The 13,506-nt window shown below is 37.6% G+C and overlaps 4 protein-coding genes across 4 annotated transcripts; 1 reads left to right on the top strand and 3 right to left on the bottom strand.

The window, feature by feature from the left end:
• Positions 500–2,562, top strand: LOC109946428. The gene is made up of 2 exons (XM_020554124.1): positions 500–1,607; positions 1,892–2,562. The coding sequence occupies exons 1-2, from the start codon at positions 500–502 to the stop codon at positions 2,428–2,430; spliced, it is 1,647 nt and encodes a 548-aa protein (XP_020409713.1). The 3' UTR covers positions 2,431–2,562.
• Positions 3,488–4,628, bottom strand: LOC109946417. Its single transcript, XM_020554019.1, has 4 exons — positions 4,541–4,628; positions 4,213–4,443; positions 3,827–4,050; positions 3,488–3,742 (listed from the first exon to the last, which is right to left on the bottom strand). Exons 1-4 carry the CDS (start codon positions 4,580–4,582, stop codon positions 3,586–3,588), a joined length of 654 nt encoding a protein of 217 aa, XP_020409608.1. The 5' UTR covers positions 4,583–4,628; the 3' UTR covers positions 3,488–3,585.
• On the bottom strand, positions 4,911–5,982 carry LOC109946429 (glutamic acid-rich protein-like). Its single transcript, XM_020554130.1, has 2 exons — positions 5,371–5,982; positions 4,911–5,147 (listed from the first exon to the last, which is right to left on the bottom strand). The coding sequence occupies exons 1-2, from the start codon at positions 5,980–5,982 to the stop codon at positions 4,911–4,913; spliced, it is 849 nt and encodes a 282-aa protein (XP_020409719.1).
• LOC109946430 lies at positions 6,077–7,869 on the bottom strand. The gene is made up of 5 exons (XM_020554135.1): positions 6,973–7,869; positions 6,661–6,795; positions 6,523–6,585; positions 6,358–6,420; positions 6,077–6,265 (listed from the first exon to the last, which is right to left on the bottom strand). The coding sequence occupies exons 1-5, from the start codon at positions 7,867–7,869 to the stop codon at positions 6,077–6,079; spliced, it is 1,347 nt and encodes a 448-aa protein (XP_020409724.1).

The following is a 13,506-nucleotide window of genomic DNA, read 5'->3' on the forward strand; positions in this document are numbered from 1 at the left end:
TTGGCAGAAACTGCATTGTAGTTTCTGGTTTCATAAAGGCAATGTTACAACTGCTCATGGAGTTAAATGTGTTTTGATATTAGTTTTAGTACTTTTAACGTGGTTTCCTTTTGGTTTCTATTCGATTTGTTTTGCCTCCTCTGTTATAAACTGCATCTGTTTGTTGGAGTGTTGGCAGAAACTGCTTCTGGTTTCATAAAGGCAATGTTACAACTGCTCATGGAGTTAAATGTGTTTTTATCTAAGTTTTAGTACTTTGAACATGGTTTTCTTTTGGTTTCTATTCAAATTTAAGGGTATGTTATCACATAAAGTGCAATGTTGTTTCTGTTATTTCAGTTTTTGACTATAAACTGCAGTGCAGTTTCTTGTTTCATAATTCGATTTCATACTAATATTTGGATTTCTATTGGAATGTTACAACTGCTCATGTACATTATTTAGTGATTTTAATTGTTTTCTGTTTTTGTTTGTTGTTTTGTTTGCATTTTCAAGGCTAATGGAGGTGTGTGTCATTGCCAAGTGCACATATAAGTCGGAAACCATCATGTTTTCAGTTTCATCAGAGTCATCCATGGTTGATATTTTGAAGACTTTGTGTCAGAGGTTTAGGGGTTTGCAGTTGGGTTGTTTCACATTACGGTATTCGGTGCCCAGTTATCCGAGTTATTTTCTAGAAACGGATAGCGATTTGGACTTGATGAGGACATTTTTGTTGATATCAAATGAGAAGACTGTTGATATTTTAGTGAAGGATTTATGCGGGAGCAGTGAATATAGTGGTGATTTTTGTGTAAATAAGGAGTTGATAGCATGTGAAAAGGGCGAGTCGTCGTGTTCTAGTACTGTCGAAGACAGAAACGAGTTTTTGGGCAGGTCGAAGAGAGCAAGTGCTAAGCCTTTGTTGTCGAATGAGTGGGAGACATACATACATCATGTGGGGCAGAAGTTTGACGGTGGTGCAGAGGAGTTCCGGTTGAAATTGTGCAAGTACGCTCTTGAAGTAGGATTTAATTTTTTATATGCCGGCAATGACAAGAAGCGGGTGGTTGCTGTTTGTTCGAATAAGAAATTGGAGGGTTGCAGCTGGCGTGTTTATGCTTCTCGTTGTGAAGCTACTGGCAGTTTTGTAATTCGGACGTTAAATAATGTTCATACATGTGCGGGTCGGATACGGGAATCAAAGAGTAAGATGATGAGGTCTCGTGTGTTGTCCTCCCTCATTGTGGACAGAATTCGTGCAAAACCAGAGCTGAAGCCAGTTGAGATTATACACGAGTTCAAAGATTATTATGGTATAGACATTTCATACTACCACGCATGGTTTGGCAAAGAGTTAGCTAAATTGGACGTTCACGGTGATGAGTCGAAGTCCTTCAACGAGTTAGTGTGGTATGCGGACGCCGTAAAGGAAACTAACACTGGTTCTCTCTGCATTCTTGATTGTGAAGCTGGAATTAATCGCTTTCGACGGTTTTTTGTGTCTTTTGGCGGTTGCATTGCTGGATTTCAATATTGCATACCCTTGTTGTTCATTGATGCTACGTTTTTGAAGAGCAAGTACAAGGGGCAGCTTCTCTGTGCTTCGGAAAAGAATGGAAATCAAGGTATGGTTACTGTAATGTATTGCAGATTTTCATTTGTTGCAATTTTTAGCAGAAACTGCATTGCAATTTCTTGTTTCATAATTCGATTTTATTAATATTTTTTGCATGTCTGTGGGAATGTTGTAACTGCTCATGAACTTAAATGTATTTTAAACTTAGTTTTAGTACTTGGATCATGGATTTGGCTTTTGGTTTCCTTTCAAATTTGAGCAGATTTGTTTTCATAAACTGCACTGCAGTTTCCCTTTTTTGCTTATACTTGTGCTTTTGGTTTTGTTTTGCAGGGTTTTATCCTCTAGCTTTTGGAGTTGTTGATTCTGAGACAGAGGAGAATTGGACTTGGTTTCTTCAACATTTGGCTTCTATATTGCTACCGATGGGGAGAGTGGTGACCTTTTTCTCGGACCGCAATCAAGGTTTGTTAAATGCAATGGGGTTTGTGTTTCCCGGATGGCCTCATTCTTACTGTTATTATCACCTCAAACAGAATTTGATATCAAAGTACCCGAAGTCAGGTTATGGGAAACTGCTCCAAGACCGTGTTATCAATTTATTTAGTAGATGCGCATATGCTGTTACGGAGGAAGAGTTTAAGGTAGCAATGGAGGAGTTGGTGATTGTTGGGAGTTCGAAAGTGAAGGCATTTATATCTGATTTGTCTAGAGATCACTATGCCAACGCATTTTTCAAAGGAATGCGTTATGGGGAGATGGCAAACAGTTTAGCGGAGTCCTTTAATAATTGGGTTGGTGTGTTTCGAGATTTGCCGTTGCTACCTTTGATAGAAGGGATTCGACAGAAATTGATGGTATTGAATTCTTAACGACGAATTGAAGCGGAGAAGTGGACAACAGTTTTGTGTCCGGAGATGGAAACTAGACTCTGTGAAAATGCGGAGGCCGGTAGGACTTGGGCAGTTCGTCGTTCTAATTGCACTGTTTTTGAAGTATTTGCTGATTATTCTATGATGGTTGATCTCGAGCAAAGGACTTGTTCTTGCCGTCTTTGGCAAATTGACGGTTTTCCTTGCACACATGCGGTGGCTGCAATCCTAGCAAAGAGAGATTCAGTTTATGATTACGTGGAGTGTTACTACAAAACCACTTCTTTCGAAAAGCCTATGAGAGTCCTATTTTTCCTATTCCAGATATTGGGAAAGGATTGGGCAGCAATGGTTCTGCAGCTGGAGTTGTGCTTCCGCCAATTACAAAGAGGCCAGCCGGAAGACCACCAACAAAGAGGATCAAAGTTTTTGGTAAATTTAAAAGGCCATTGAAATGCAGTCGGTGCAGTGTTGCTGGGCACAATAGGAAGACTTGCAAGGCTATTATATGAACACTCCTTCTCATTTGACATTTTTTTATTTTAGATATGGTTTAGCGAATGTATAGTCAGTTTCTGTGTTGCACTTTGTGCAAAAACTGTATTGCAGTTTTAGTTTCTTGTAATTGGCTACACAGCTTCTAATTGGATATTGTGATTCTTTTTTGAAGTTAATGAAAATTATACAATTGTTTAATGAGTGGATATTCGTTTTCGACTGCCATTCAATGCATTGCAGTTTCTGTTTATTTCAGATTTTGTTGCAAAAACTGCAGTGCAGTTTCTGTTTATTTGTTGCAGATTATGAGCAGAAACTACATTTCAATGCTAACCTACTTAAATGTGTTTTGAACAAAGTTTTAGTACTTTGATTATGGCTTTGGCTTTTGGGTTCTTTTCATATTTTTTGAGCTGATTTTTTATTTTTATTTATTTATATAAACTGCACTGCAGTTTTAATTTGTTGCAGTATTTTTGACCAGAAAATTCAGTGCAGTTTGTTTGTTTCCTTTTCGTTTTGTTGCATCCTGTTCCAAGATTATATTACAGTTTATATGTATAGGAAATATGTTCTCATATACCATAACTAGAAATATTTACAAACATCCACAAGAATTAAGATACATATTGTCTTGAGTTAACGAAAGGCAAATCACTAGAGACGATTAATTACACAGTTTTTGTGGTGTAGGAGTTTTGTGACATATTGTGCTCGATATTCATTCATGAATTTCTTGTCCACGCTTTTTGGAATGGGCTGTCCTTGTGCTATTTTATCCATATAGAACATGACGAACATGCCGCAATCCAATCTGCAAATAAAATACGAGATTAGTTTTTTTTGCTTTTGAATGATTTCAAACTGTAATGAATAGTTGAGTAGACACAATTCTTACGAAGATGCACTTTGTTGAGCACATTCCATGTCATCCTCAAATGGAAACTGCAATGGATTTTGCATAATCCAATTGAGAGTGAGTTCTTCTGTTGGAGTCAAATCTTTTTGTACAAGTGTCGGGGGCCCTTCCTTTTGCTTCACAAGTGTTGGTTTTTTTTTAGTTTCTATGAACACTCGTGCTTGAGGTCTTATATATTCTAGCCACCCTTCAACAATATTAACCTGTTTAAAGAAGAAGAAAAAAGAGAGAAAAAGAAATGGTAATCAGTGCATTGCATATTATAGTTTTGGTATGAAATTAGGCAGTATGTATAATACAGAAACTGCAATGCAGTTTCTGTTTGTGTTTGTGCTGAGAAATTAAGATAGTTTCATTCCACTTACAAAGTTTCGAGCAATGTCAATGCACCTTTCTTCTTTTCTACGTCCCAACGATCTAAGTGGATTGTAGTGTCTCCACTTTCGTTCATTTTTGTGAAATGTGAGAAGTGTGAAGTGGAACTCTTCTTTTGAAATAATCGGGAAGAAAAGAACACTGCATTTCCCGAGTTTTTCAAGTAAGTGTTCATACAGGAACCTGTGCCAAGATGGCTCTTGGAAGCTTTGCATGTAAGCCTGATATCATAGAATGGCAATTTGTTAGTATATATTTTTCGAAAACTGCAGTGCATTGTCTGTTTAAACAATTTTGAATTTTCAAAATAATACTTACCCAAGTCCATGTGGACATGTACTTTGGACTCTCTGTCTGCATGGGCTCTATTTTATCCTCCTCTATTTGGATATAGGCATCAATAACCTGTTTCACATTGATTGGAGAAAAATGGAATTATAAATGGGTAATATAGGTAGCACAAATAAAAAATACAGTGCAGTGTGTGTTATAGAATTGGTAAATACTTACGTTTTGTGACAGTTCCAGGTCCCATACAATATCTTTGAGATCATGGTTTGTCACTTTCTCATCATTGAGTCATGCCCAAAAGTTATCACTCCAGATTCGAATACATGAAATTCACAAGATTAGTTTTAGTTTAATTGTAATTAAAAGATGAAAGAATTGTTATTTTGGAATAGAGATATTATCGAAGTTGAGTACTTAAGTAGTGTTTTTCAATTATTTCCCTGTCCGCCTTTGGAATTTTCTGCCACACCTTCCTCTGACCCCATCCTAGTTTTTTCTTTGTTGGCTTTTTTTGTCCTTCATCTTCATCACTTGATTGTTGCAGATCTACAGGTATTGAATCATGAAGGCTCGTTCCTTTTGGGGGATCAGGAATTGGATTTGTGGCATCGGGCTGAGATGCCTCTTGTGTTAACTGCAGATTGAAAGGAAACTAATTAGAAACTTCATTCGATAAAACCGAAACTGCAATGCAGTTTCCATTTCTGTAAAGCAGATAACACACTGCATTGCAGTTTCTGTTTCTGTAAAGCAGATAACACACTGCATTGCAGGAAATGGAAACTGCATTGCAGTTTCTGTTTATGCAATGCAGAAAATAGAAAAAAGCAGCAGCTTGAACTGCCGTAAATGCATACCTCCTCGGAAGAGATAAGCTTGAATTGTGGTAGTTCTTCATCATCCTTTTTTGCCTCCTTTTTTGTTTTCTTATTTTTTTCGTACACATAGCAAGATGCTTGAAGCCTCTTTCTTTCTCTGTTCTTCACCCTTTGTACTCTTGAAGGAACATCAGGTGTTGGAGCATCTTGCTTCTTCTCTTCTTCTCTCTCTTCTTGTTGCTTCTCTTGTTCTTTATTTTCTTCTGCTCTCTCTTCTTGTTGCTTTTCTTCTTCTTTCTTTTCTTCTTCTTTCTCTTCAACTGGTTGTGTTGGTTGTTTTGTAGGCAGATCCATCTCCATTTCAAAGATTGTTGGGTCTGACAACAAGCTTTGAATTTCTGCCTTGTACTTTCCTTGAATCTCCTTTTTCTTGGCAATCTTCTCCATGTCAATACGAGTTTCCTTGCCTTCCAATTCTGCAATCCTCCTTTTCAGATTTTGTATTTCATTAAGCTGAACTGTAGATTCCACTGTCATGGTGGCAGTCACACATTTTTCATTATCTAATTTCTCTATGTATGTTGCCAACTCCACTTCCAGCTCCTTTGATCTCTTTTCCGCTTGGATAAATATATCCCACAATTCCTTCATTTTCTTCTCACTGTCTTCATTTTTTTTCATCCTTCCACAGTTGTAATCTTTCCGGGCAAACGAAGCTAGGATCTTGTTGTTGGTGGTAGTTGATTTAGTCTGTCATGGACTTCACCAAGAGGTCTTGAATTGCAAGAGGTTCTTTTCCAGCTTCATTCTCAAACATTTTCTTCTTTCCAGCCTCTTTTAATTCTGGAGTTTGATCAGCATCATCAGGTTTTCCTTGGTTTTCTGCTTCCTCTGCTTCTCCTTGTTGTCCCTCATCATCTTCTTTTTCTTTTTCCTGCATATTGAACAGAAACTAATTAGAAACTGCATTGCATTGGAGGAAACGAAAACCGAAATGCATAATTCACAGTTTAGAGATTCTTATACCTTGTCAAGAGGGTCTCCCTCTTCTTCGGTAGTTTTTCTCTTTTTATATGTTTTCAAAATACCCTGTACAATGAGATTGAATGATTCAGAAACTGCATTGGATAACATGCAAACTGCAATGTAGAAAACACAAACTGCAATGCACTGTATACAGATTCCAATTACCTTCTCAACAGTGTCTTCCTCTTCCCTGGTAGTTTTTCGCTTTTTAGGAGTTTTGAAAATACCCTGTACAATGAGAATGATTTAGCATGGATTCACATTCAAGATACATTAAAACAGAACATGCGATAAATTGCATACCTCGATGTCATTCAAGTCCTTTATTTGGTTGAATCTTGTGTGGAGTTCCACAAGACTCCATTTAAGAATGGCAGGAGTTTCTTTCTCCTTGCCAAGGATTGGTTGTATGATGTTTGTCCTCTCACACAGTAGAAACTGCACAGTTCAAAAACAAGATATATCAGAAATTAGGTTGGAAACTGCATAGGATAAAACAGAAACTGCGTTGCAGTTTCCATTTCTGCATTGCAGTAAATGGAAACTGCATTGCACTAAATGGAAACTGCATTGCCTAAAACTCAAAATGCATTGCATAAGCCACTGTTTACTTACCAATATTAGGATAGTGCAACCCGAAACAGCTCCTATAGAGGCTTCTCCTCCCTTCTTTGCTTTTGCTTTTGCTTTTGCGGTCAAGGATTCATTCATGTAGGCTGAAACAGCTCTTGCCCACGAATAGCTTGAAAGTGTGTCTAGATTCACACAGTGCTCAAATAATTTCCAATGCAAAGTAGATGAAGAGTTGGCAAAAAGGAATGTCATGCACAGCAGAATCAATATTAGGCTGACCACCTCCTTGTCGTAATCAACTTCTTCTTCTTCTTCTTCTTCAGCTTCTTTCTTTTCTTTTCCTTTGTTCGTTTTTTTCTTTTGCTCTGTCTTTGCCTTTTCTTTCTTCGGTTGGTTTGCCAAGGCAATTGTCTTTTGTAATTCTGCTTCTACCTGGTTTTTTGATGGTTTTCCCTTTTCTCCAAAGTGCCTTGTTCTGAAGGTAGCAGTGTACCTATCATTGACAAGTTTGACAGATTTGCCTTCATTTGGCAGTCCTAGAATCCGAGTCACTACATTGCCTGTGATTTGGAATGATTTGGTTCCAAATTTGAAGGACTTTGTATCCGGATCAAATTTCTTGAGCAGCTGTACTAAGTCAAGGTCCGACTTATTCATGTTATTCATGTCAATTCTCTGGCGGTAAAACAGCTCGATCAAGTTCCAGAAAGGAGTTTTCTTGAGAAGCTTCTTCTGCCTTTCATTGAGCTTGTCCTTTATGTCTCTAATGATGCTGTTGAAAGCATAGGCATTGCACCGAAATTGGACATAGTCCGGGTGCTTTGCTTTCCGATCATAGTTTGGCTTTGGCTTTATTTTGATCTTTTGAGCCATCATTTTGATTCTGCGCTTTGGTTGGTTTTCAGCTTCATTCTTTTGTGGTGACATTTCTTGTTCCATTTTGTGATATGCACGGCAGTTTGTGGTCAAAATCTGCAACAAACAACCAGAAACTGCTGCTCAAAATTTGATGTGAAAAGAAACCAAAAGGCAAAAACAGTAGCAAAAACGAATATCAAAACACATTTAACTTCATGAGCAGTTATAACATTCCCATAAATCCTAGCAAAAAGCACTCTGAAATTGAATTATGGAACCAGAAACTGCATTAAATCTGCTACAAACAACCAGAAACCAAAAGGCAAAAACAGTAGCAAAAACGAATATCAAAACACATTTAACTTCATGAGCAGTTATAACATTCCTATAAACCCTAGCAAAAAGCACTCTGAAATTGAATTATGGAACCAGAAACTGCAATGCAGTTTCTGGTCAAAATCTGCTACAAACAACCAGAAACCAAAAGGCAAAAACAGTAGCAAAAACGAATATCAAAACACATTTAACTTCATGAGCAGTTATAACATTCCCATAAACCCTAGCAAAAAGCACTCTGAAATTGAATTATGGAACCAGAAACTGCAATGCAGTTTCTGGTCAAAATCTGCTACAAACAACCAGAAACCAAAAGGCAAAATTAGTTTCTGGTCAAAATCTGCTACAAACAACCAGAAACCAAAAGGCAAAAACAGTATTGAAACCGTCATCGGTGTAAAACCTAAAATCGAAGAGAGTACTGATTCATTTTCTTACGGTTTAGCTTCGGTCGTCGTCGGTGGTCGTTACTCGTCGTCGGTGGTCGTTGCTCGTCGTCGGTGGTCGTTGGTCGTCGTCACCGTTGCTCGTCGTCTTCGTTTCTGGTCGTCCCCGTTGCTGCTCAGCGGCTTCGTTTTTGGAGAATAGTCTGTAGGTTTGCAGTGGGATATGAAAGGTCGCGCGAAACCAGTTTTTGAAGTGATTAAATTTGAGTAGTGTCGTTTTGTGTTGTGTTTTGTGGGAATGTTATGTCGTTTTGATAGTTTTATGTTTTGGTTTATAATTAAATAAACTGTATTTGACAGTTAAGCACAATGGCACATGTAGTAATTTTAGGGTTGTTGGATGTCCTTTTGGTAAAATTAGGTGGCTTTGGTTTTATATTAATTAAGCAAAATTAATTATTTTTCTTCCAAATTAGTTAAGTTTTTTATGGGTTAAAACTAAAGAGCCCTAATTATAACTTATAGTTATGGACATTTAGTTAAAGTGGTGAGGATACACATTGAGTTAAAGTGGCCAGCACGCTTGTACCCATAAACCCAGTCGCTTGTGAAGTTTGATTGGTTATATGTTTTTTTTCCTTTTTTTTTTTTGGGCAAGAAACAAACTGAACCTTTGTGAAATTTATATGCGAACGTAAACCCTAACCCCAACCCTCAACCCCAACCTATTGCCTTGCCGTTGAGCGACGACAGTCACAGACACATACATAAGAGCTTCTTTCTTTCTCAGGCTTCCCCTATTCTCTCTCTGTGAGATGGGAAGGAATAGTTTTTGAGTTAAGAATATTTATTATTCTATTTATTATGTTTATGTTTATCTTGTTAAGTTGTGGAAGTCCTATTCTTTAGGGAATTGGTTATTTAGTTGCTAGTTCATAGGAGAGTCAAAGTTGTCATGGAGTCATGGTTAGTGGCTGAATGTCATGGTTTAGTCATGCAATAGGTGTTCATACTATTTAGCTTAGTTGCTTTGTTAGTTTGCTATTTAAGTTGTATTCAATATTCAAGTTGAATGTGAAGAGAAGTATGAATTCCACAAATACGTTCTTGGTTCTTCACATGTTTCCTTATTTTCAACATATGGTATCAGAGCCCCCACTGGGCCTGACATAAATCTCCAAAGAGTAGCAGTAGCGTTTCTTGCACCAACAAGTGTCAAGAATGTCTGACAGAGCACTTGAGAATTTTGTGTAGCCAATAAAGTAATCTCTCGATTTGATGGTCATTACGATCATTGGAGCATGCTCATGGAGAATTTTTTTAAGACCCAAGGAATATTGGCATCTTGTGAAAACATGCATTATCGAACTAGAAGGTGAGCTGACACAAGCATAGCAAAAGAAGATAGATGATCTAAAGTTGAAGGACCTGAAGGTGAAATATTCCTTGTTTCAAGCCATTGATTGAGCAATTTTGGAGACCATTCTCCAAAAAGATACTTCAAAGAAAATTTGGGACTCAATGAAGAGGAAGTTCCAAGGCTCAACTAGTGTGCACAGCTTCAAGCTTTGAGGAGGGATTTTGAGACCCTTCAAATGAAAAATGGAGAGTTTGTGACATATTATTTTGCAAGAACCATAGGGATTGCAAATAAGATGCGAATCCATGGTGAAGTGATAGAAGATGTAGTCATTGTTGAGAAGATCCTACATTCTCTGGCACCAAAATTTGATTATATTGTTTGCTCAATCGAACATGACATTGATACTATTTCAATTGATGAGCTCCAGAGCTCTTTGAGATGGTCCAGGAACAGAATCAGGACAGAAGAGTATGGGTTGAAGGCGTCAACCCAAGCTACTGGGATGACCAGTCATACTAAAACTGCAAGGTTCAAGAGGAAGAGGTTCTGGTAGAGGCAGATGACGAGGATATCGAGATGGAAACAGACAAAGTGGAGCATATGCTGAGAAGTCTGATGATCAACATGTTAGATCTATATAATATACGTGTTCAAGATCTTTCACACAATCTGAAATACATGAAAAACATACGTGGAGCCATCTTTCTTGATTATACGATCCCTGAACTCATTCAACCGCAGCAGCAATATCCCTGCAAGAATAGGAACGGCTCAAGACTTCTGCTTTCTCTCAGAATATGTTTCAACTCTCTCCTTTTGATGAGAATAGGGTTAAAGAATGTGTCTGATGAGAGCAGGGCCTTAAGTTTATATAGGGCTAGGTCAAGTCATCTCTACTCATCACCGAGGGCCGACTTGACTAATCTTCCAAGCCCACCAAAAAGGTTCACGCAAAAAAAAAGAAAAAAGAGAGGAAATAAATAGGACTCCTTAATAGGCTTCAAAAACCTTTCCTTATTCTACAAAGTTTTGGGCCTCAAGGTATAACTTAATTTAAACTCTTATCAAAACCTGATATCACTTAGTATCTAGTGCACGGATCTAAATAGGAAAACATAACACAACAATCCTCAAACTCTCATAGTAGATGTAGAGGACGCCGACAACAAAATGACAACTGCCAACAGAATGACAAGGCCAATGTTGAGTGTATCCGGTGCTACAAATTTGGTCACTATTGTTCAAAATGTTATACAAGGCTGACAAGAGACAAAGAGAATGGGGAGTAATCCAATTTTGCTGAGAAAAAGGAAGAAGCAACACTTTTGATGACATATCATGTCAAAGAGGAGAAGCCAACATCAAACCTTTGATATCTGGACACCGGCTAGAGCAACCACATGTGTGGTAGTAAGTCATATTTTTCCCAGATAAATGAGGTATTTCGTACAACTATAATTCTTGGTGATAATTCCACAGTGAATGTCACGGGAAATGGTGATATTCAAATAAGCACTAAGGGTGGTAACATAGAGACTATCTCTAATGTTTTATTTTTATTTTTATTTTTTATGTTCATGTTTTGAAAACTAATCTGTTGAGTGTTGGCCAATTACAAAAGAAAGGGTATGGGATTACTATCAAGGATGGTGTTTGTCAGATTTATGATCCCGCAAGAGGTACGATTGCATAGGTTGTTTCCATTACAAATCAAGAATATCCAAGCTGGTTTGGTGGCTAAGGTGACTAATTTGACATGGCTTTGGCACTTTCACTATGACCATTTAAATTTCAATGGGCTCAAGACACTTTATCAGAAGTAGATGGTGATTGGTCTACCTATGGTCACTCCTCCCTCCAAAGTATGTGAAGAGTGTGTTGTTGGCAAACAACACCATGATCAATTTCCCAAAGGCAAGGCATGGAGAGCTTAGAAGCTGCTGGAGTTGATACACTCTGATTTATATGGTCCCATTAACCCAATATCTCATTGGAAAAAAGAAATATTTTATTTATTTTATTGATGATTTTAGTCGGAAATGCTGTGTATATTTTTTGTAGGAGAAATCCAAGGCTTTTAAAGCATTTAAAATTTCCAAGGCTCATGTTGAAAATGAAGTTGGGAGAGCCATTAAGACACTCCGTACATATCGTGAAGGAGAGTTTTGTTCAAAAAAGTTTGAGGCTTTTTGTGATGAGCAAGGCATTTGAAGGCAATTGACAACATCCTATACACCCCAACAAAATGAGGTGTCAGAGAGAAAAAAAAAACCACTCTCAATATGGTGAGAACCATGATGGCGAAAGGGAGAGTTCCAAAAAGTTTTTGGCTTGAAGTAGTGAGTTGGAGTATTCATGTATAGAAGTCCCACTTTTTTTGTTCAAAACATGACACCAGAAGAAGCTTGGAATGGACGAAGACCGTCAGTAGATCACTTCAAATTTTTTGGTTGCATTGCATATGCACATGTACCTGATGAGAAGAGGAAGAAATTGGATGACAAGGCGAAAAGTGTGTTTTTCTTGGCGTAAGTGACCATTCCAAGAAGATTGTCATCATCCGAGATGTAATTTTTGATGAGGAGAACACGTGAACTGGAATGAAAGTTCCTTACAATAGTAGCTCATTCCTGTAATTTTTGATGAAGATGAAGAAAATGAGATTGACCGATCATATGTACTGTTAGAAATATGCCCTTAAAGTCAACTAATTATGTAATAGTTAGAGTTAAGGACATCTTTGATAAAAGACATATTATGTTATCAATGGGCAAGAAAGGTGGTTTTATACATTAAATCATCCTATTTTATCTTTCAATATGTAGAACAACCATAGTCCAAGAATACACAAATGGATATGAGAGCTATGTAATGAGATTACATACATCGAGACTTCTCATCATCCCTAAATCCTGAATATGTTCATAGCCATAGGAATATTGATTGGGCGTCAATATTCTGCAAAGACCAGTACACACAGTATCGTCTCTATATGTAGGGAATGACAAGGTCTCAAGTCATTGAGTGTGGAGACACATCGATATGTGTGTAGGTGCTTGTAAAAGAACAAGTACACTGAACGCACACATGAGTTACAGCATGGAAGTCTTTACTCACATGTCAAGTTGGAACTCATAAATTGCAATTGTGCAAACTAATCCTTAGACCTGAGGCATCATAGATGTTTTGTGGCTATGTTGTTAATCTTTGAGGGTACTATACGGTCATGCTGAATTAGGCATAGCTTAAAGGTGCTCATCAGGATTCTCAATAGAGTCATGGAAGCAAATGAATGTACAACAAGGAATCTCTACTCTTAGTAAAGGAGAGAGAATACTCCAAGATATGATTGGTCAAATCTCTGCGTAGAGTAGTGAATAAGACTTGAAAGAAGAAGTCTTCAAATCTTACTAGGATAATCATATAAAAGGAATGATTCACATTAGGATATTGACAATCGGATTCCATGATCTAATAATGTGAATCAGGAGTATTGACATAAGAGAAGGATTCAATTGCACGGTCATTCCAATTTGAATAGGTACTTTCACAACGTCTCACTTAGCTCAGATAACCGTGACTTGTTGTTAGGCGACAACCATGGTTTGTGGATGTCCTAAAGGGTTTTCAATT

Source organism: Prunus persica, chromosome G1 (genome assembly GCF_000346465.2).
Source record: "Prunus persica cultivar Lovell chromosome G1, Prunus_persica_NCBIv2, whole genome shotgun sequence".
NCBI lineage: Eukaryota > Viridiplantae > Streptophyta > Magnoliopsida > Rosales > Rosaceae > Prunus > Prunus persica.

Coding starts and splice junctions, on each gene's coding strand:
- LOC109946428 (XM_020554124.1), top strand. CDS start 500: ATGGAGGTGTGTGTCATTGCCAAGTGCACATATAAGTCGGAAACCATC. Junction 1,608..1,891: donor GGAAAAGAATGGAAATCAAG/GTATGGTTACTG, acceptor TTTGTTTTGCAG/GGTTTTATCCTCTAGCTTTT.
- LOC109946417 (XM_020554019.1), bottom strand. CDS start 4,582: ATGCAGACAGAGAGTCCAAAGTACATGTCCACATGGACTTGG. Junction 4,444..4,540: donor ACATGTCCACATGGACTTGG/GTAAGTATTATT, acceptor CTATGATATCAG/GCTTACATGCAAAGCTTCCA. Junction 3,743..3,826: donor GCTCAACAAAGTGCATCTTC/GTAAGAATTGTG, acceptor TTTTATTTGCAG/ATTGGATTGCGGCATGTTCG.
- LOC109946429 (XM_020554130.1), bottom strand. CDS start 5,982: ATGAAGGAATTGTGGGATATATTTATCCAAGCGGAAAAGAGATCAAAG. Junction 5,148..5,370: donor AGCTTATCTCTTCCGAGGAG/GTATGCATTTAC, acceptor TTCAATCTGCAG/TTAACACAAGAGGCATCTCA.
- LOC109946430 (XM_020554135.1), bottom strand. CDS start 7,869: ATGGAACAAGAAATGTCACCACAAAAGAATGAAGCTGAAAACCAACCA. Junction 6,796..6,972: donor GTTGCACTATCCTAATATTG/GTAAGTAAACAG, acceptor TGAACTGTGCAG/TTTCTACTGTGTGAGAGGAC. Junction 6,421..6,522: donor AGGAAGACACTGTTGAGAAG/GTAATTGGAATC, acceptor CTCATTGTACAG/GGTATTTTGAAAACATATAA.